Source organism: Hippocampus bargibanti, linkage group LG07 (assembly GCF_051943395.1).
Source record: "Hippocampus bargibanti isolate YZ-2025 linkage group LG07, ASM5194339v1, whole genome shotgun sequence".
NCBI lineage: Eukaryota > Metazoa > Chordata > Actinopteri > Syngnathiformes > Syngnathidae > Hippocampus > Hippocampus bargibanti.
In genome coordinates this window covers 2,584,325-2,606,033 of record NC_142740.1, presented here as the reverse complement: position 1 = coordinate 2,606,033, position 21,709 = coordinate 2,584,325, and the positions used below count along the sequence as shown (strand labels likewise).

Sequence of the window (21,709 nt, the reverse complement as noted above, 5' to 3'; positions counted from 1 at the left end):
TATTATTATTATTATTATTATTATTATTATTATAAAAACTCTTTATCCAAGATATACAACATCATCTCGAGTATGTATTTTTAGGTAATGGGTCTTCGGTTAAAGCCGCACGTGATTGGTCGATAGCCGTAGAGGAGGGAGGGGAGAATTACAGACACGCAGCAGTGAGGAGAAGGGTGGGCTGGGGACGTTAGGGTAAGACAGGAACATTATGCTGTTATTATTATTCTATTATGATATTGTTTACTAGTTGGGATGATAGCATTATTAATATGAAAAGCAAATTAGTGACTTATAAATGAAATTTATTATTATTATTATCAGACTAGAGTGACCACAGGGAAAGTGAAAGTTAGTGGATGCTCTCTGTGCACATATAAATCATGCCATATAAATAAAAAAAATATTTCATATAGTGTATTTTTTTTACATGAGTAATTCGTTTTTCACAAAATTTTACATGGTTTTTTGGTAGTTAGTTAATTTAAGCAACAACAAAAAACAAACTGAGGAGCCATTTGGGAACCATAAGAGCCTGATCTTTTTAAAACGGCTCTCTGAAAAAAGCCGGAATTCCCATCACTACTATCTATCTATCGAGCAGGATATTTAGCCAGATACCTGGATAGCTAGCTAGCTAGCGATCGCGGTCCAAGATAGCTAGCTAGCTGGTGAGCTAGCTTGGCTAAATCTCTTGCTAGGTAGATAGCCTATCTCGCTAGCCTATCTAGCGAACTGGTCTGTCTGTCTCTGGAGCTGCGATATTTCACCGACAAGGTAATTCTTTTCTACTCTTTCAGGAGGCAAAGTCCAACATGGCGAGTTTCCTGCTTTTAATACGACTGGATTACAAAATCCCCCCCCAAAAAATCATGACTCAGTCGCCGGGAGGGTGATATGGGGGGGCGTCTCTTACAAGACTGGTAAGCGTGGCGCCGCCTCTCCACGCACGCCACAAGCACCGAGCCAACTGCGCCTTTGACGGCGGAACTTTATGGCGTGTGACTGCGAGTCAAGCGGACCGTGGGTGCGTGTTCACCCGCATTAACATGGCGTAGCGTGAGTGTGCAACATCCTCCCAGCGCCACGGTCGCCAATCCACGTGAAGACGACGACCGCGATGAGAATAACGATGCTCGTGATGATGATGAGGATGATGGCGGCATCCGGGCTAGAGGACGCCGCCGACGCCGGACTCGAGGATCTTGCCACGGAGAAGAAAGCGGAGGAAAGCCACCGGCAGGATAGCGTGAATTTGTTGACCTTCATCTTACTGCTCACCCTCACCATCCTCACCATATGGCTTTTCAAGCACCGGCGCGTACGCTTCCTGCACGAAACCGGCCTGGCGATGATTTATGGTAAGACTACTACCCTTGTGGTACTGATTCTTTAAAGGACAACCGACACCCCGGACAAGTTGTGGCCATAATTATTAAAATCGCATTTCACAAAGATTCCACCGCATATAGCTGTATTTTACATTATAAGACTTGCGCTGAATATTCAGAAAGTCTTGCTTTTGAGTTGATGATGATGCCTGACGTGACGTCACGGAGGGAACGCCCCCGACCGAGAAAGCAACGCACAATGCATTTTGGGTACTTTGCTTGGTCTGGAAACTTCGTGTTAATGGTGAAATTAGAAGGAAAACACATAAATAACGCGATGGTGAATCGTTGTGTGTTGCACCAAGACTACTATTTGATACTAGTTGACACAAATTCCCAACAGACAAATCAGCTCATTTCCAATGGAGCTTGGGCGCCATCTTGTGCATTTTCTGGGACGCTACATTGGAGTCCAGACGCCGCAAAATGATCCGGAAGGACTTCTTTAATGGATTGCAAACATTTATGCTTTCCTCTTCAGAACTATTTCAATCATATTCATAACTGGATGAGTAACAAGAAAGCATATTCTCCGAATCTGAAGTCTCTGATGCCATTGTTTTGATTCTGGAGCAGGGCAGTTTGTGAAGGAATATCTTGGCGTGACGTCACAAGAAAGGGGGCGGGACCTTCTGAAACTTGCCATTTCCAAGGTTGTTTTGAAGCAGTTTTTTTGAAGCAGTTTTGGACACTTATTGTGTTTTGGGTATTTTAGATGCTATAAAACGTTTTCCTGAGATCAGTTAGGAAACAAAAAAATGGTGTCGCTTGTCCTTTAATGGCAAATATTGAGGACTACTTTTACAAAGGTAAATAAAACCACTTTATTATACAGTACAGTTTATAATAATAATATCATAGCACATTTATTATAAATAAAATAAGGTGTGTAGTTTTAAGGCTTAGTAAATTAGAAAGTCGAAAATTATGTTTTATGGGGATCTGGGAACGGATTATTCTCATTTTAATGGTTTCCTATGGGGAATTAATGTTTGGGATACACACTTTTCGCCTTACACACTCTGTCTGGGAACCAATTAAGTTCGTAAGCCAAGGTATCACCGTATATGTCTCTGATCATGAGATATTGATTTCGTCCATTCTCTTACTGGTCTTAAATGTTGACCCATAGGCTTGCTGGTGGGGGTCATCCTACGTTACGGCAACCCCGCCACCAGCTCCCGCAACAGGAGCCCGCCCAGCTGCGCCCTAACCCAAGATCCGGCCAGAAGCAGCCTACTGCTCAACATCAGCGGCAAGTTCTTCGAATACACGCTCAAAGGAGAGATTGATTCCCGCGATATTCACAATGTGGAGCAGAATGACATGCTGCGCAAGGTGACGTCGCAAATAACAACCAAAACACAAACACAAACAAAATGGCCGCCTTCGCTTCCACTGATGACCCATTCGAGGTTTTTTATTTACCACCCATAGGTTACCTTTGACCCGGAAGTCTTCTTCAACATATTACTGCCTCCTATTATTTTCCACGCCGGCTATAGTTTGAAGAAGGTAAGATGGAACAAAAAGCCACCAAGATAATTCTTCCCATTTTGGAAGTGACCATCTTTTTTTGGACCAATAAGATCGTACGCTGCTCAAGACAACATTCTGTGTACACCCCAGGAAGAAATAAAGTTTTTCTTTCATGACGATTTAATAATATAATATAATATAATATAATATAATATAATATAATATAATATAATATAATATAATATAATATAATATAATATAATATAATATAATATAATATAATAATAATAACAATAAATTTAATTTATAAGCGCCTTTCAAAACTCTCAAGGTACAGTCACACGAACAGTTTTTTTCTGTAGGTGAGCAGCGGCAGCCACATGCGCCAGCGTTCACTCAACCCAGAAGTAACTCAAATAGATAGCAAGCTAGCTCGCTATCGAATAGATTGCTAATAGCTAGCAAATAGATAGCGAATAGATAACTAATACCTAGCAAATAGATAGCTAATACCTAGCGAATAGATAGCTATTAGCCAGCGAATGGATAGTTATTAGCCAGCGAATAGATAGCTGATAGCTAGCGAATAGATAGCTATTAGCCAGCGAATAGATAACTATTAACCCACGAATAGATAGCTAATAGCTAGCGAATAGATAGCGAATAGCTAACGAATAGATAGCTAATACCTAGCGAAATGGATAGCTAATACCTAGTGAATAGATAGCTAATAGCTAGTGAATAGATAGCTATTAGCCAGCGAATAGATAGCTATTAGCCACTGAATACATCGCTAATTTCTAACGAATATATAGCTAATACCTAGCGAATAGATAGATAATAGCTAGCGAATAGATAGCTAATAGTCAGCGAATAGATAGCTAATAGCTAGCGAATAGATAGCGAATAGCTAACGAATAGATAGCTAATACCTAGCGAAATGGATAGCTAATACCTAGTGAATAGATAGCTAATAGCTATAGCTAGCGAATAGATAGCTATTAGCCAGCGAATAGATAGCTATTAGCCACTGAATACATCGCTAATTTCTAACGAATAGATAGCTAATACCTAGCGAATAGATAGCTAATAGCCAGCGAATAGATAGCTAATAGCTAGCGAATAGATAGCAAATAGCTAACGAATAGATAGCTAATACCTAGCGAATAGATAGCTAATACCTAGTGAATAGCTAGCACTAAATGTATACCAAAAAAATTAAAACAAGTGGAGAGTGCGAGGTGGGGGGGGGGGGGGTCATTGTTTTTAAAAGAGTGCAGGGGTCAGATTTGACCCCAGTTTACTGGCCATGACTGTTAAAAACTTCTTTAAAAGATCTTGTAAATTTCAGAAGCGATGCAATCACTTTCCCTGTAAAAGCGTTACGCAAGGGGTAAAGATCAGAAAAAACACAGGCTGGTGTTTGTTTTAAAACTCGGCAGTTTGGTCCATTGTGTGTGTTCCTTAAACCCCTCCCCCCCCCACACACACACACACACACAAACACACTCTCACAGACAAGTTTTTGCTGACGTTTTGGTCACACATCCGGCACACATATCCTGCAAATAAAAAAAACGGAATATTCTCCCTGACTAATCACTTTTCTTATCGTCACCCCCCCCCCCCCACCCCGTCCAGAAACATTTCTTCAGGAATCTGGGCTCCATTCTCACCTATGCATTCCTGGGCACGGCTGTGTCGTGTTTCGTGATTGGGTGAGAGTCTTTTCGGGGCTTATTTATTACTTTATGAAATCATGAATCTATCTATCTATCTATCTATCTATCTATCTATCTATCTATCTATCTATCTATCTATCTATCTATCTATCTATCTATCTATCTATCTATCTATCTATCTATCTATCTATCTATCTATCTATCTACTTGTTTATTATTTATTTAAATTTATTTAAATAATTTATTCATTTGTTCATTTATTTATTCTTTCATTTATTTATTTATTCTTTCATTTATTTATCTATTTGTTTATTATTTATTTGTTATTTATTGGTTCATTTATTTATTTACTTATTCAATTCTTCCTTCATTTATATATCTATTTATTCGTTATCTATGGACAATTTTTTTTATTTGTTTATGATTTATTTAATTTATTAGTTTATTTATTTATTTATTTATTCATTTCTTTATCAATCGATTTATTTATTTACTTATTTATTTATTTATTCATTATTTGTATTTATTCATGTATCAATTTATTAGATTATTATTTATTTGTTCATTTATTTATTCATTTATTTATCTATTTCTTCGTTTACTATTTATTTATTTATTTATTCGCTTATTATTTATGTATGTATTCATTTATTCATCTATTTATTTGTTTATTATTTATGTATGTATTTATTTATGAAGTTATTTATTTATTCATTTATTCATTCATTTATTTATCTGTTATTTCATTATTTGTATTTATTTATTTATTTATTTATCTATTTATTTGTTTATTATTTATTTGTTCATTTATTTATTCTTTCATTTATTTATCTATTTAATTGTTTATTATTTATGTATGTATTTATATATGTAAGTTATTTATTGGTTCATTTATTTATTTACTTATTTATTCTTTGTTCATTTATTTATCTATTTATTCGTTATTTATGTACCATTTTTTATTCGTTTATTTTTTTATTTTTTATCTATTTATTCGTTTATTATGTATCTATGTATTTATTTATTCATTTATTTATCTATTTATTCGTTTATTATTGTATGTATGTATGTATGTATGTATTTATTCATTTATTTATTTATTAATGTATTCATTCATTTATCGATTCGTTATTTGTATTTATTTATGTATCAATTTATTCATTTAGTATTTATTTGTTCATTTATTTATTCATTCATTTATTTTATTTATTTATCTAGTTATTCATTTATTATTTATGTATGTTTTTATTTTTGAAATTATTTATTTATTCATTCATTTATTTATCTATTCGTTATTTGTATTTATTTATTTATTTATTTGTTTATTATTTATGTATGTATTTATTTATTAAGTTATTTGTTCATTTATTTATTTTTTTTTTTATTTAATTTTTTTATTCATTCATTTATATATTTATTCGTTATTTGTGTATTTATGTATGTATTTATTTATGTATTTATTTATTTTGTATTCATTCATTCATTCATTTATTCATGTGAGCCAGTCTTAAATTCAAAGCAAATTCATGATGAATCGAATCGTGCCTGTTGTTGTTGTTACAGGAATCTTATGTACGGCGTGATCAAACTGATGCAAGTGTTCGGCCAGCTGAGCGACAAATTCTATTACACCGACTGTCTTTTCTTTGGTGCTATCATCTCGTCTACTGACCCGGGTATGAGACCACGCCCACAACTCTTAAATTTAATTAATTTAATTAATTAATTTCATCCAGAATAAAATATATGTTCATTGTACTGCATTTAGTGACAGTGTTGGCCATCTTCAACGAACTGCACGCGGACGGCGACCTGTACGCTCTGCTGCTTGGCGAGAGCGTCATGAACGACGCCGTGGCCATCGTGCTGTCGTCGTGAGTTGTTTTTTTATCTAACTTTTTCATTTAAAAGGACAACCGACGTCTCCGGACAAGTTGCGTCCATAATTTGTAAAATCACTTCAAATGACTTCTACTGAGCGTATTTTACAAAGATTGACCTTGACCTTGAGAGTTTTGAAAGGTGCTTATAAATGAAATGTATTATTATTATTAATGTATCTATTAGCTAGTTATCTAGCTATCGTTTAGCTATCTAGCTGGCTAGATAGCTATCTATTAGCGACTGTATCCTATGACTGTAAAGTGACCTTGAGAGTTTTGAAAGGCGCTTACAAATGAAATGTATTATTATTATTATATAAAACTAATCCGGAGAAATAAACATGTAATTTAAAGAAACATTAATGCTAAAAAGGACAAAACTATTTCTAAAAGCAATATTATTATTTTTAGTAACGTAGTGTTCTGGCTCCCCCTAGTGGCGACTTTTCATAGCTCACCTTTGTGTTTAAACTACGATTACGTTTAGGTTTAAAATATATATATCTATATATTAATTATAATCACAAAAAGAAACCACACTACCATGTATCTTTGTAAAACTTGTTTTTTTTTTTATTTATTTTTCATTCAGCTCCATCATGGCCTACCAGCCTCGAGGCGCAAACACGCACATGTTCGACGCCTCTGCCTTCTTCAAGTCCGTGGGAATCTTCCTGGGAATTTTCAGCGGCTCCTTCATGATGGGTGCCGCCACTGGGGTGGTCACCTCTCTCATATCCTTTCCCTTAAAAATCTTTAGAAGTCAACCTAAAGGATATAAAAAGTTTACACATCTATCTTCAAATGTCTTTTTTTTTAATTCAACACAGATAGATAGAAAGCTAGCTAGCTAATAGATAGCGATTAGCTAGCGAATAGCTAGCGAATAGCTAGCTAATAGATAGTGATTAGCTAATAGCTAGCGAATAGCTAGCTAATAGCTAGCTAATAGATAGCGAATAGCTAGCTAGTAGTGATGAGAATTCCCGCTCTTTTCAGAGAGCCGGTTCTTTTGGCTCGGCTCACTAAAAAGATCCGGCACTTATGGCTCCTCAGTTTGTTTATTTGTTGTTTTTTTGTTGTTGCTTAAATTAACTAGCTACCAAAAAAAAATCATGTAAAATGATGTGAAAAACGAATTACTCATGTAAAAAATACACCATATCAAATATTTTTATTTATATGGCTTGATTTATATGTGCACATCTACTTTCACTTTCCCTGCGGTTACTCTGGTCTGATAATCAGCTGTCACTAATTTTGATGTTCATATTAATAATGCTATCATACCAACTAGTAAAAAAAATAATAATTGAATCCCTAACTGTAATCCTGGTTCGTACGTGACCAAGTTTACCAAGCTCCACTGCTTCCCTTTACTGGAGACGGCTCTTTTCTTTCTCATGTCCTGGAGCACCTTCCTGCTGGCGGAAGCCTGCGGATTTACGGGTGAGGAAATTAATTATGACCCAGAACGGGGTCATAAATGTATTGGCCATGTGTCATATGGTTTTATAACTCGAAATAAATGGATTCTGGATTTGAAAACATGACTATTTTGTCATTCTGCACTTATATTCTGATGTGGTAAAAAAACAACATGCAGTCCAAAGTCAATTTTTGACCAGCGGCAGTTTCATAAATCTCCATCTGGAGTTATTCCTCAAATTAAATTAATGAAATGGAATAAAACACAGGTGTCAAAGTCAAGGCCCGCGGGCCAAATCCGGCCCGCCACATCATTTTTTTCGGCCCGCGAAAGCAAATCAAACTTGTTAAATTCCATGATGATTGCTAAAATCTGAGCCAAAATTTCATATTTTTGGATGTCAACCACAATAAATGTCATTATTCTTGACTTCAGATTTGAAAACGAGTTATTCATTAACTAATGTGTGCTCTATAAGTAATATTTGAAGGGATTTAAACATTCTAATGGGTTCCCCAAATTCATAACGGCCCTCGAGAGGAAACCATAACTACAATGTGGCCCGCGGCAAAAAATGACTTTGACACCCCTGGAATAAAATGTACATTTCTGGAACGACTTTTTCAATTTGCCTTAAAGGACAACCGACGTCTCTGGACAAGTTGTGTCCATAATTTGTAAAATGGCTTCAAATAACTTCTACTGAGCGTATTTTACAAAGATTCCACCGCATGTAGCAATATTTTTTACGTTTTAAGAAAAATGTGTTTGTCGAAAACTGTTGTCATCGCCTAAACACAATTAAATGACAATTTGCCCCTTTTATTGGGGTCATAAATCTAATCTATGTTTCTACAGGGGTGGTGTCCGTGCTGTTCTGTGGCATCACGCAAGCTCACTACACCTACAACAACCTATCCGTAGAGTCCACTAAGCGTACAAAGCAGGTGAGGACCACCCTCCATTTCATTTTTTTAGGGGTGGTGTGTGGATGACACACACACACACACACACATCAGTGGGCAGTATCCCCATGCCAGATGGCGCAACGATCTGCCTGCCGTGACCTTAATCGCCACCAATCGTCCGACAGGACATCCCTTTTGACAGAGTCCACGGATTACATACATAACATGCTCATATTTTTTTTCCACAGGGGAGAGATGCACAATAGAAAAGACTATTCCGGAATTATCTCCATGGGATTTCATGATGGTCAAAATACAGTGATACCTCGGTTTACGAACCCCTTGACTTACGAACTTTTCAGTTTACTAATGTTAAATTAATGAACATTTTACCTTGGCATACGAACTATTTTTCGGGATACACACGGAGCTGCCATAATGAGTGATAACAACAACAACAAAATGGCTGCTGACATTTTTTTCTGTCCTCTATTCCCCGTGCCCAGTCTTCGGTTAAAACCATGTGATTGGTCAAGAACGTAGCAGTGAGGGGAGGTGGTTAAAACATTAAAGAGACAGGCAGACGACAGAGAGAGACAAAATGGATAGAAAACAGTGACATAGAAAACAGTGACATTTGGACTAGTTTCAACTTTATTGATAGTTCAAAGGCAGAGTGTAGACTGCAAGGTTAAAATTCCCATCAATCAGGCTCCACAAATAACCCGCACAAGCCATCTGTACACTTGATGCAAAAAGCTATCAACCCCTCTAAACAGAACACAATTGATGACCTGGGAACGGATTATTCTCATTTTAATGGTTTCCTATGGGAAATTATTTTTTGGGATACACACTTTTCACCTTACACACTCTGTCTGGGAACCAATTAAGTTCGTAAGCCAAGGTATCACTGTATTTCAATCAGTTGTGTATACTTCTGCAATCTAGCCTCATCAATTTTCGAATTTGGCCCCGTTTTCAGACACAGGAGGGCCAACTGACCCCCTTTTTTCAATCTCCCCGATGCATCCCTGCTAAAGAAGTGACCATTTTGTCATTTGTATATTCTGCATTCCTTCGCAAGCTCTTCGAGGTGCTTCATTTCCTGGCTGAGAACTTCATCTTCTCCTACATGGGCTTGGCTCTGTTTACCTTCCAGAACCACATCTTCAGTCCTATCTTCATTACGGGCGCTTTTGTATCCTCATTGTATCCAAAATTGTATTCTTTTTTTTTTTTTTTTTTGGAGGGCATAAAAATATCTTAACCAAACCGCCTGACAGATTGCCATCTTCCTGGGACGAGCCTTCAACATCTACCCGCTCTCCTTTCTGCTCAACCTGGGTCGCAGACACAAGATTAAGGGAAACTTCCAGCACATGATGATGTTTGCGGGTGGGTCCGATAAAGCACTGGTCACACCTTTGGCTAGAAAGCTAGCTAGCTAGCTAATAGATACAGTAATAATAATAATAATACATTTGATTGAGAAGCACCTTTAAAAACTCCACACTTTACAGTCACAGGATACAGTCGCTAATAGATGGCTATCTTGCCAGTTAGATAGCTACATAGCTAAATGATAGCTAGCTAGATAGCTAGCTAGACAGCTAATAGATACCAAATAGATAGTTAGGTAACTAGCTTTAAACATCTTGAGGGTTTCACAAATTGGTAATCAATATGGTGGGTTGTCCTGTTCCTGATGATAGTATGACGAGCCAAAAAATAATATTTGGGGTGTGAATTCCAACTGATGTTGATTTTCAATATAATAATAATAATAATAATAATAATAATAATAATAATAATAATAATAATAATAATAATAATAATAAAGGCAAATCCAATCCAATCCAATAATAATACATTTCATTTGTAAGCGCCTTTCAAAACTCTCAAGGTGACTTTACAGTCACTGGATCAGTTTTTCTGTAGGTGAGCAGCGGCAACCACATGCGCCAGCATTCACTCAACCTGGAATAACTCAAATAAATACAAATCTAGCTAGCTAGCTATTAGATCGCTAATAGATCGCCAGCTAGCCAGCTAACAGTTAGCTAGCTAGCCGGATAGATAGCTGACATATAACCAGTCAGCTAGCTAGATAGCTAATAGATAGCCAGCTAACTAGCCAGATAGCTAATAGATATATAGCTAGCTGGATCAATAACTAACAGATAGCCAGCCAGCTAGCTAGATACCTAATAGATAGCCAGCAAACTAGCCAGCTAACTAATAGATAGCTAGCTAGCTGCATCAATAGCTAACAGATAGCTAGCTAGCGAGCTAGATAGCTAATAGATAGCCAGCAAGGGCTAATATTACGAGTTGCCATTGCGATATTTCTTTGACGGTGACGATTTGATTCTCAGGACTGCGTGGAGCAATAGCGTTTGCCTTGGCCATCCGCGACACGGCCACGTACGCCCGCCAGATGATCTTCACCACCACGCTGCTTATCGTCTTCTTCACCGTGTTTGTTTTCGGAGGCGGGACCACGCCCATGTTATCATGGCTGCACATCAGGTGATCTGTCTACTTCCGAAAACGTTCTGATTCACCTTTGTCAAGCACATCATGCCACTTCGTAAAAACGTTAGCATGTTTCTTGTTCTTGTTATTGTTCTTCTTCTTCTTGTTCTTCGTTTTCCTCTCATTAGCCATGAACACACACACATATAAACACACACAGTGAGTAAAACGTGTGTGTATCCAAGTGAAATGAAAATACACACCCAAACAAAATCATTTTGGGTGAATTTGTGAGGACGTCTCTGAAACTTTAACAGATGCATATATGGAACCTCTAGAAGCATTTTAGAATGAAAAACCTGTGAGGACCGGCCAAAAGGTCCTCACTTGTTAAAAATGTCCTCACTCCGTATGGTATAAAATGTTAGTGGTCCTCACAAGACTGGTCATACAAACACACACACGCAAACACAGGAGGGTTCCTTAAGCGGATTAGGCCCATGTGTGTGTGTGTGTGTGCAAAACAAGAGACTGTGTTTAATATGTGTAATGCGGCTTGGGTGCGAGGAGGAAGCATTGTGTTGGCGTATAGCGCTGCCAAACTTTCCCCTCCCTCTTGAACCCGTCGCCACAGCAACGAGCACATGCTGCTCTAAGGGCTCCTCCACCTCCCGCCTTTCGCCCGTCGGTGTGATGGTGTTCAAGGCGGTCGAGTATTGCATTTTTTTTTTGTTATGTATATGTGTCTGCCACTGCTCACCCACAGAAAAAAATATCCTGTGACTGTAAAGTGACCTTGAGAGTTTTGAAAGGCGCTTAGAAATCAAATGTATTATTATTATTCCATTGAATTTTGGACAGCTTATTATTATTATTATTATTATTATTATTATTATTATTATTATTATTATTATTATTATTATTATTATTATTATTGTAATATAATATATTTAAATAAAAGGCCGGTCTCATCTGCATTAAATACTTACATTAAATAGGCTTCAGCAGCTTTACTGTCAGAACTGACTGTCTCACCATGATGAGTAATTATCAGTGGCTCGCTTTAAAATCGTCAATAAACGGCAAACTTCCAGGTTGCCGCATGATGATATCAGAGTGAATTTGCCGTGCAACACACGCACCTTTAATAGATTCTCAGTTGCGAAGGATGGTAGCAATGGTGGACTTAGCATATCCGTACTGGGCCTCTAAATCAGACAAACGCACACCTCGTTCGTGTTTTTCAATGATCTCCTTCTTCTCCTCGACTGTAATTTTGTTTTGTGTCTTCTTCGGCTGAACACGAGCCTGTGGTGGGGTCTTTTTCGGTCGTGTGCTATGGTGTTCTTCCGCCGAATTTTACGTTCGTAAACCGAAAATTCCGTAAGGCAAGGTGTTCGTAAACCGAGGCCCCACTGTACAGGTAACGTCCGACTTACCCTGTTCCCGACTTAGTTCTGTTCCGATCAAACGGTTGTAAGTCGAAATCCATTGAAAATGTTGAATAGAGACTCGTAGGCTAAATGACTCACCCCTCTGGTGCCATCACACGGTCGATTGCCGTGCGGGAGTGAGATGCTGGCTAGCTGGCCAAAATGCTCGTACACTTTGCGCGTTGCAGTACCAGGCGATGAAGTAAAATTTTTAAAATAGGGTCAGGAGGTCACGGTCGTAAGTACTGGTGGTCGTAAGTCAGATATGGCTGTCGCGAAATCTTTTTTTCCGCTGAATGTTTTTGCTTTGTCACATTCAGTGTGTGTGTAGCTTCCGCCATTTTGGGCCTCAGACAAAATAGGATGTGAAATGAGGAATTGCAAATGGCTATGCTGAGTCTGGAGGGGGAATAGGGGGAGTTTGAGGATTAGCGGACTAGCGGAAGTCAGTGGAGCACGCTGCTACATCATTGTTTGTGCGCATGTCTATGTGTCTTGTGTATGTGTTTCTTATCTCCCCCCTCGGGGGTCCGTGCAGTTGTCTTCATCCCATGACAGGGTTGTTTTCTTTTATTTTTTTGTTACCTTCTACAACTCTTTACTATTCTAAAATCCTTTGTTAGCGTGACTGAATATCACCTCCCACCCCCAAATTGAAAGAAAATTCAGACCCTGAAGACAATTTCCATTCAGCTGTATAAAATTTAGTCAGGATGACAATCACGAGTAAACGCAGTGGGGGCGTCAAGAAGTCATAATACTAAACACAGTCTGCCATTTTGATTTTCAGGGGCTAAAAGAACTGCATTAGCTTCACGCTACAAGGTCAGGAAAAAAAAGTCACCCCCCAAAGCTAATTTCAAGCAGCAACATGACATTCATTCGGCATGTCTATCATAACGAGACACACGCAAAAAAAGTCCCCAAGCCATGCTTGTAAGAACACAGAAAGGCCGCCATTTTGTTTCAACGCTAATAGTTCAACAGAGGGATTGACCGCCCCCTGACCCGCTTTCCCCCCCCCGCAACATTTTTTAAATACACCCCCAAAGCCAGTTTCAAGTAGCAACATAAAATTCGGTGGGCAAGTTGATCATAAGTACAGCTACTGTACAAAAAAGGGAAAAAGAAACAAACAAAGAAAGGTCGCCATTTTGTTTCAACGCTAATAATTCAACAGAGGGATTCACTGAATCCTGGCCCCCTCCCTACCCCAGCAACATATTTGAAATACACCCCCAAAGCCAGTTTCAAGTAGCAACATAAAATTCGGTGGGCAAGTTGGTCATAAATGCAACTACTGTACAAAAAAATGGGGAAAAAGAAACAAAGGAAGGCCGCCATTTTGGTTCAAAGCAGCCCACTTTGGGTCATTCATCGAAAATTGGCTGTTTCAAACCAATATGGCAGTCTCGCTGTTCAATTCCAGGCCTTTGAGACTTTGTGACCCCGTCTTGATAGTCAAAATTAAAATCTCCTTGCCGTCGGCTAAATTTGGTGTCTTGAGATAGTGAGTGATTATTTCTCAAAGGAGGATTTATGAATGTGTTTTGGGGTTTTTTTTTGCGCCCGAGGCAAATCAGAAGAAAAAGCCCCCTTCATCCTCAAGTGAGATTGAGTGTGTGGTTGTCATGGCAACCTCTACAAGCAATCGCATGAATTTCTATCTGTTCATTGTTTGCAAAAGTTCAGAAGAAGGCTGCGCTTGTCTGCTTTGGATCGCATCCAAAGAGGAGATTAGAGCTGACTGCTTCCCGGCTTATGTGAATTAAAAGTGCCCCTTCTTGAAAATCCTCAGACAATTTTAATCCCCCCCGTGCTGTAAAAGACACCAGAGGGAGAATTATTTGTCCCTGTTGACATATGGATATGTTTTTTTTTTTTTTACATATACAGTGAGACCTCAACTTACGAACTTAATTGGTTCCCAGACAGAGTGTGTAAGGCGAAAAGTGTGTATCTCAAAAAAAAATTCCCATAGGAAACCATTAAAATGGGAATAATCTGTTCCTGGGTTTCCATAAAATATACTTTTCAACTAAATAAGCCTTAAAACTACACACAACATACCTTATTCTATGTATAATAAATGTGCTATTGTATTGTAATGAAAGAAATACACTGAATTGTATCATAAAGTCACTTTATTTACATTTGTGATGGTCATTGATGGCTTGATGGAATGGCGTTGGAGGTCGAAGGTCAACGGGAATTGCTGTTTGGAAAGAGAGGCGCATTACACGAGGACTGTAATTAAAGACATAAACTGTGCTGTAAAATAAAGTTTTATTTACCTTTTTGATGGTCGTTGATGGCTAATGGAAGGAGAGTCACCTTTCATAAGGACTGTTGGTAACTTAACCTCTGGTGCTGTTCAGTCGTGTGCTTCCGCCAAAGATCACTCCGCCAGCCGTGGTGGGTGTGTATTATGAAAATAGTGCTTATTATAAGGTTTAATTTTCATAAATTTGACGTTTGTAAGACGGAAAGTTTGTAAGATAAGGTGTTTGTAAGTTGAGGTCTCACTGTACAGTGATACCTCGGTTTACGAACCCCTTGGTTTACGAACTTTTCGGTTTACGAATGTTAAATTTATGAACATTTTACCTTGGCATACGAACTTTTTTTTGTACACGCTAACTTTTTGTCATGAGTTTCAGACACTGGTACATTGACTTGCCTTAAATTCCTTCCAGTATTGTTTGCAAATTCTGCTAATCTTGTTTTGGGTTTGTCTGCTGCAGCAATTTCTGTGTTGACGAAACAGGATGTTGTGGCTTTAAAAAAAAAAAAAAAATCATTGCACACTCAAGTCGAACATCCATCAAAAATGTCCGAAATGAGACGTTGTGTAATGATGATTTTATGTTTCCATGTTACAGAGTAGGGGTGGACCCAGATCAAGACCTACAACCATGCACAGACACATTCCAGGTCCTCCAAGAGGTGAGGAAGATATTCCTATTAACGTTTTATTATTATTACACCACCAGTATATTTTTATGTATTTTTATGTTAATGACTCATTGGGGAAGAAGTACAGTGATACCTCAGTTTACGAACCCCTTGGCTTACAAACTTTTCGGTTTACGAATGTTAAATTTATGAACATTTTACCTTGGCATACAAACTATTTTTCGGGGTAAACACGGAGCTGCCACAATGAGTGATGCTCCTAAAAGAAAATGGCAGCCGGCTTGTTTTGGTCCTCTATTCCCCGCCCCCATTTGTCGGTAAAGCCACGTGATTGGTCAAGAACGCAGCAGAGGGGGGGTTTACAGACAGAGAGAGTGAGTGAAGCCATTCCCCACAAAAGAAAATGGCTGCCGACATTTTTTTCGTCCTCTATTCCCCGCCCCCAGTCTTCGGTTAAAGCCACGTGATTGGTCAAGAACGCAGCAGTGAGGGGAGGTGGTTTAAACATGAAAAAGACAGGCAGACGACAGAGAGAGAGTGAGAAAATGGATAGAAAACAGTGAAATTTGGACTCGTTTCAACTTTGATAGTTCAAAGGCAGAGTGTAGACTGCAAGGTTAAAACTCCCATCAATCAGGCTCCACAAATAACCCGCACAAACCATCTGTACACTTGATGCAAAAAGCTATCAACCCAGCTAAACAGAACACAATTGATGAGGAACTAGGTAAAATGATCGCAGAGAAAGCACCTACAAGGGATCATTCCTCAAGATGGTGAAAGAAGAAGGCTACGTTCCTCATCAAGTGTTTGATGCTGATGAAACCGGCCACTCAATTCCATCAAGCCATCAATGACCATCACAAAGATAAATAAAACGCCTTTATTATACAGTACAGTTTATTTCTTTAATTATAATACCATGACACATTTATTATACATTAAATATGGTATATTTTGTGTAGTTTTAAGGCTTAGAAAATTAGAAAGTAGAAAATTATGTTTTATGGGGACCTGGGAACGGATTACTCTCATTCTAATGGTTTCCTATGGGAAATTAATATTTGGTATACACACTTTTCGCCTTACACACACTGTCTGGGAACCAATTAAGTTTGTAAGCCAAGGTATCACTGTATTTATTTATTTTGCCTTCATACTATCCAGGATGTTCCTCGGGCTGAAGGACAGAGCAAAAGCAAACAAGAGAGCGCCTGGCTCTTCAGAATGTGGTACACCTTCGATCACAAGTATCCTTTTTTTGGGTTGTGTGTGTATGGAAATAATCAGAATAGTATTAGCTTACCTTAACTATAATCCTGTGTTGCATTGTGGGAGAAATTAATGATTGACGCATGCTAAACCAGCGTTGCGTCACATCCTATCGATACTCTGTGGATGCAACAGCGCTATGTTTTTAGCATATGGAAGAAAATGGCCGCCAGTGATAAAGCATCACTACTGCTACTCCAAATGAACATAATTATTACAATAATAATAAGAATAAGAATAAAAATCAAAGTAGTGCAAAATTAGGTTGTTTTCAGGTTTCCCTGGCAACATGAGGCCTCTGGTGCCTCCTACACAGAAGACAATACAATACAATACAATACAATACAATACATATTGATTTATATAGCGCTTTAACAACAGTTGAAGCTATCCTTTACGAAAAACAAATCCAGTAGACAAATAATAATACTCCATTTCTTTTGTAAGCGCCTTTCAAAACTCTCAAGGTCACTTTACAGTCACAGGATAAGTTTTTCTATGGGTGAGCAGCGGCAGCCACAGGCGTCAGCGTTCACTCAACCCGGAAGTAACTCAAATACAGTAAAGTCTCGTTATATCGATATTCAAGGGAGTCCGAAAAAATATCGATATAACCGGGACTATCGATATATCCGACCCTGTTTGCATGTAATTTTCTACGTGCGTGCATAGAAATAGTATCGATATAACCGGGACTATCGATATATCCGATATCGATATAACGAGACTTTACTGTAGATAAATAGATAAAGCTAGATGGCTAATAGAATGCTAGATAGCTAGCTAATAGTTAGCTCACTAGATAGCTAATATGTTTCCCGACTCAAATAGCTAGCTAGCTCACTATATTGCTGATAGCTATCTCTCTAGCTAGCTAGATAGCTAATACATAGCTTTCTAGCTAGATAGCTAATGTTGCCTGACCCGTCCAGTTCCAAATGGCACAACTTCAAAAACTATTTCCAAGACTTTTGATTTTGACAGGCTAACGTTTTTACCTTAACGTGCCTTTAAGCTACTTGAAACCCATCCTGACGCATAGCGGCCCCCCGCTGGCTTCCACGCTACCAGGCTACTGCGGACCCCTTGCTAGCTGCCTGACGAGCCCGCGCACCTACGAGGTCAGTCAAAAGCTACTCCGCACAAACAGAAACGTTATTTTTGGGGTATAGGGGCTTGTTTGCGCCGAACAAAAATAGCGAGATAATTAAATTGCTCCGAGAAACATGAATAAGATTAGCTAACATCTAGTGGGTTCATTGTTGCTAGGCAGACTTTGTGTGGCATAGTTCACTGTGCACAAATGTGGTCATTTATTTCAAAGGTGTGCCTTGAAAAACACAAAATCGGTCACCAACTCTTATTTATTACTAACCAGTTGTCTGTTGGCTTTGTAGCATTGCGGCGGAATTAGCATGCTAGCATCACATGAGGTTTTTTTTTTCAGTAAGTAAGGAAAAATTGAGCAGTTAGTAAGGTCACAGCGTCTCGCATGTTGACAATGATGTAAATTTACACATTTATCCGTGACACCGCTAGTACCGCCAGTGAGTTACCGACGCCAATGTATTCCAGTATCCCTCTCTGCCCCGCGGACCGCTATCGATCGGGAGCGATCAATGAAATTGTGAAACCTCACACCCCCCCAACCCAGTCGGGGAAATGCATCATTATCGTGTGTGGCCTTCAGAATCACTTTCACATGAAATAGACTGAAGTGTTGTTCAGTAGGATCTATCTATCTATCTATCTATCTATCTATCTATCTATCTATCTATCTATCTATCTATCTATCTATCTATCTATCTATCTATCTATCTATCTATCTATCTATCTATCTATCTATCTATCTATCTATCTATCTATCTATCTATCTATCTATCTATCCCTACCTACCTAAAATAGATAGCAAATAGCTAGCTTTTAGCTAGTGAATAGATAGCTATCAGCTAGCGAATAGATAGCTAATAGCTAGTGACCACAATAGCAAAGTTACTATTAGCATGACGTGCGGTAGATTGCTAGTTTTTTCTTTAGGCTAAAAAGCTAATCATGTATTCATTCTACTAATACATTGAACTGATTACGCTAAAATGCTCACGTAATCTTTTGTGCTATTTAAATAAAATTCGTGATCTAATATTTTTCAACGTTATCGGCATTTACGTTTTTGAATATCATCAAACTATGCTAACCTTTCAGGTGCGCCTTGTAGTGCAGAAAATACGGTAAATACAGTAAAGTCTCGTTATATCGATATTCAAGGGAGTCTGAAAAAATATCGATATAACCGGGACTATCGATATATCCGACCCTGTTTGCATGTAATTTTCTCCGTGCGTGCATAGAAATAGTATCGATATAACCGGGACTATCGATATATCCGATATCGATATAACGACACTTTACTGTAAATTCAAATAAATTTCAAGGAGCGTTTTTCACACTTGCTTTTTTTATTATAATTTCAGCTATTTTAAGCATACATTTTGGTTCATTTAAAACTGTCGTGGCCTTTTCCAGAACCAGGTTCAGCTGAGAGACGGCGACTTATCCTACACGTTTAGCGACGCGGCCATCGCCACCAACGGGCTATCGGGTGACGGCCGCGGCGGCACGACGGCGTGGAACTTCAACGTGAAACGCGGCGGCAGTACATCCGAAGAAGCTCTGGAGCGCGAGCTGGACTTCCCAGAGCAGGAACTACTTAGTCGAGGTACCCGTTTGGTTTTTCCCATGGAGGACGCCATTTGATCAGACAAATATATGGCAGATATGAAAACAGTGTTGACATTTATGACCTCTGCCAAGGAATTTGTTTCCGTCATCAGTGTTGGGTTTCCTCTGAATGTGACCGATTTAAGGAACTTTGAACACTGATCATTTTTCAAGGTCGATGACCACCACCGAGGAACTTCTTTTTTGTTTTTGTCTCAAAAAAAGACCCAGACGTGATGGATTTGCCTGTTTTTTTTTGCAACTCTCGTGAGGAAAAGCCGATTGTAAGATGCATGATTGGATGGATGGATGGATGGACAATTGGACGGACGGATGGATGGTTGGATGGACGTATTGTCGATGGATGGATGGATGGATGGATGGATGGATGGATGGATCGACACATGGATGGAGGGACGTATGGATGAATGTATGGATGGACAGATGGATGGACAATTGTACGGATGGATCAATGGACGGTTGGATGGATGGACGTATGGATGGGTGTATGGATGGACAGAGATGGATGGATGGATGGTTGGATGGACGGACGGATGGACTGATAGACTGTTGGATGGATGGAGTACGGATGGATGGATGGATTTATTGATGGATGGACGGATTGTAGATGGATGGACGGAATTGTTCGGATGGATCGATTGTCGGTTGGATGGATGGTTAGATGGACGGAGATTGGCGGATGGTTGGATGGACGGACGGATGGATTGATAGACTGTTGGATGGATGGATGGATGGATGGATGGACGGATAGATGGATGGACGGATGGATGTATGGTTGGATGAATGGAAGGATTGTAGATGGTTGGAGTATGTATGGATAGACGGATGGATAGACGGATTGATGGATGGATGGATTGTAGATGAATGGATGGACGTACAATTGGATGGATGGTTGGATGGACGGATTGGATTGATAGACGGTTGGACGGACAGACGGACGGATGGTTGGATGGATGGACGTTTGGATGGATGGACGTATTGTAGATGGTTGGAGTATGTATGGGTGGATGGATGGATGTTTGGATGGATGGACGGATGGATGGATAGATTGATAGACATTTGGATGGACATGCAGACAGACGGATGGATGGACGGACGGATGGATGGATAGACGGTTGGATGGATGGTTTGATGTATGGACCGACTTGTGCCAAGAAGCCATTTTTTCATCTTCAAAATGTTTTTTTTCAACCTCCATTTTTACTTTTATCCAAAAGGACAAAATATGACTTGACATACAATACATCCAACATTGAGTTTTTTTTTTCTGTGTGCATCCATGTCCTCATCCCATCCGTGGCCAAATATGAAGTTATTTAAGATAATTATTCAGTCCATGAAAGATTACCGTATTTTCCGGTGTATAAGGTGCACCTTAGTAGAAATGAATGTTGTCTTTTCAAACTTTTTCGCACCAACTTATAAGGCGCACCTTCAATGAATGAAAAACGTTTTCCAATAACAGGTAATATCCGACTTACGACCAGCTCGACTTACGACCACGACCTCCAGTCCCTATTTTCAAAAAATTAATTATACACCTGGCACCGTAACACGCTAGCAGGCCGGCGTACGACAATTTTGGCCAGCCAGCATGTCACGCTCGCACAGCAATCGAGTCAATCCGAGTCTCTATTGAACATTTTCAATGGATTTCGACTTACGACCATTTTGACTTACAACCGTTTGGTCGGAACGGAACTCGGTAGTAAGTCGGATGTTACTTGTATATAAGAACATAAAGGTTTTCCAAATATAAGGCACACCCACTTTATAAGGCTCAATATAACTTCTTATATAAGGCGCACCTGCGTATAAGGCGCAGGGTCATCTTTTGAAGAAAATCAAGGCTTTTCTGTGCGCCTTATACACTGGAAAATATGGTAATTTAGCAACATGTATAAGCTTTGTTCTTAACATTGATTCATTATTGTTTTTAAATCAACAACACTGGGTCCGTCTTTATAATTCATGCTTGTTTTCAACCTTATTTTTTTTCCTCATCCAACGGCGTCATATAATAATTGATATATTTTTGTAAATGATTACGTTTGACGATGATTGATTTGACCATTCATTGCCTTTGCTTATGTATCCAA

The 21,709-nt window shown here is 38.8% G+C and overlaps 1 protein-coding gene across 1 annotated transcript; it reads left to right on the top strand.

Annotated features, from left to right (window-relative positions):
• The first annotated feature begins 878 nt into the window (after window positions 1–878).
• slc9a7 (solute carrier family 9 member 7) lies at window positions 879–21,665 on the top strand. The gene is made up of 16 exons (XM_088999858.1): window positions 879–1,361; window positions 2,524–2,729; window positions 2,829–2,906; window positions 4,512–4,588; window positions 6,116–6,228; window positions 6,321–6,426; window positions 7,028–7,169; window positions 7,779–7,884; window positions 8,723–8,811; window positions 9,860–9,973; window positions 10,059–10,170; window positions 11,151–11,304; window positions 15,566–15,629; window positions 16,767–16,849; window positions 17,887–17,992; window positions 19,395–21,665. The coding sequence occupies exons 1-16, from the start codon at window positions 1,121–1,123 to the stop codon at window positions 19,623–19,625; spliced, it is 2,022 nt and encodes a 673-aa protein (XP_088855984.1). The 5' UTR covers window positions 879–1,120; the 3' UTR covers window positions 19,626–21,665.
• Window positions 21,666–21,709: the final 44 nt, after the last annotated feature.

Bases quoted from the DNA above. Each gene is read 5' to 3' on its own strand.
- slc9a7 (XM_088999858.1), top strand. From the start codon at position 1,121: ATGAGAATAACGATGCTCGTGATGATGATGAGGATGATGGCGGCATCC. The intron at 6,427-7,027 runs GTGAGTTGTTTT...TTTTTCATTCAG, and splicing joins GTGGCCATCGTGCTGTCGTC to CTCCATCATGGCCTACCAGC. The intron at 17,993-19,394 runs GTCAGTCAAAAG...GGCCTTTTCCAG, and splicing joins CGAGCCCGCGCACCTACGAG to AACCAGGTTCAGCTGAGAGA.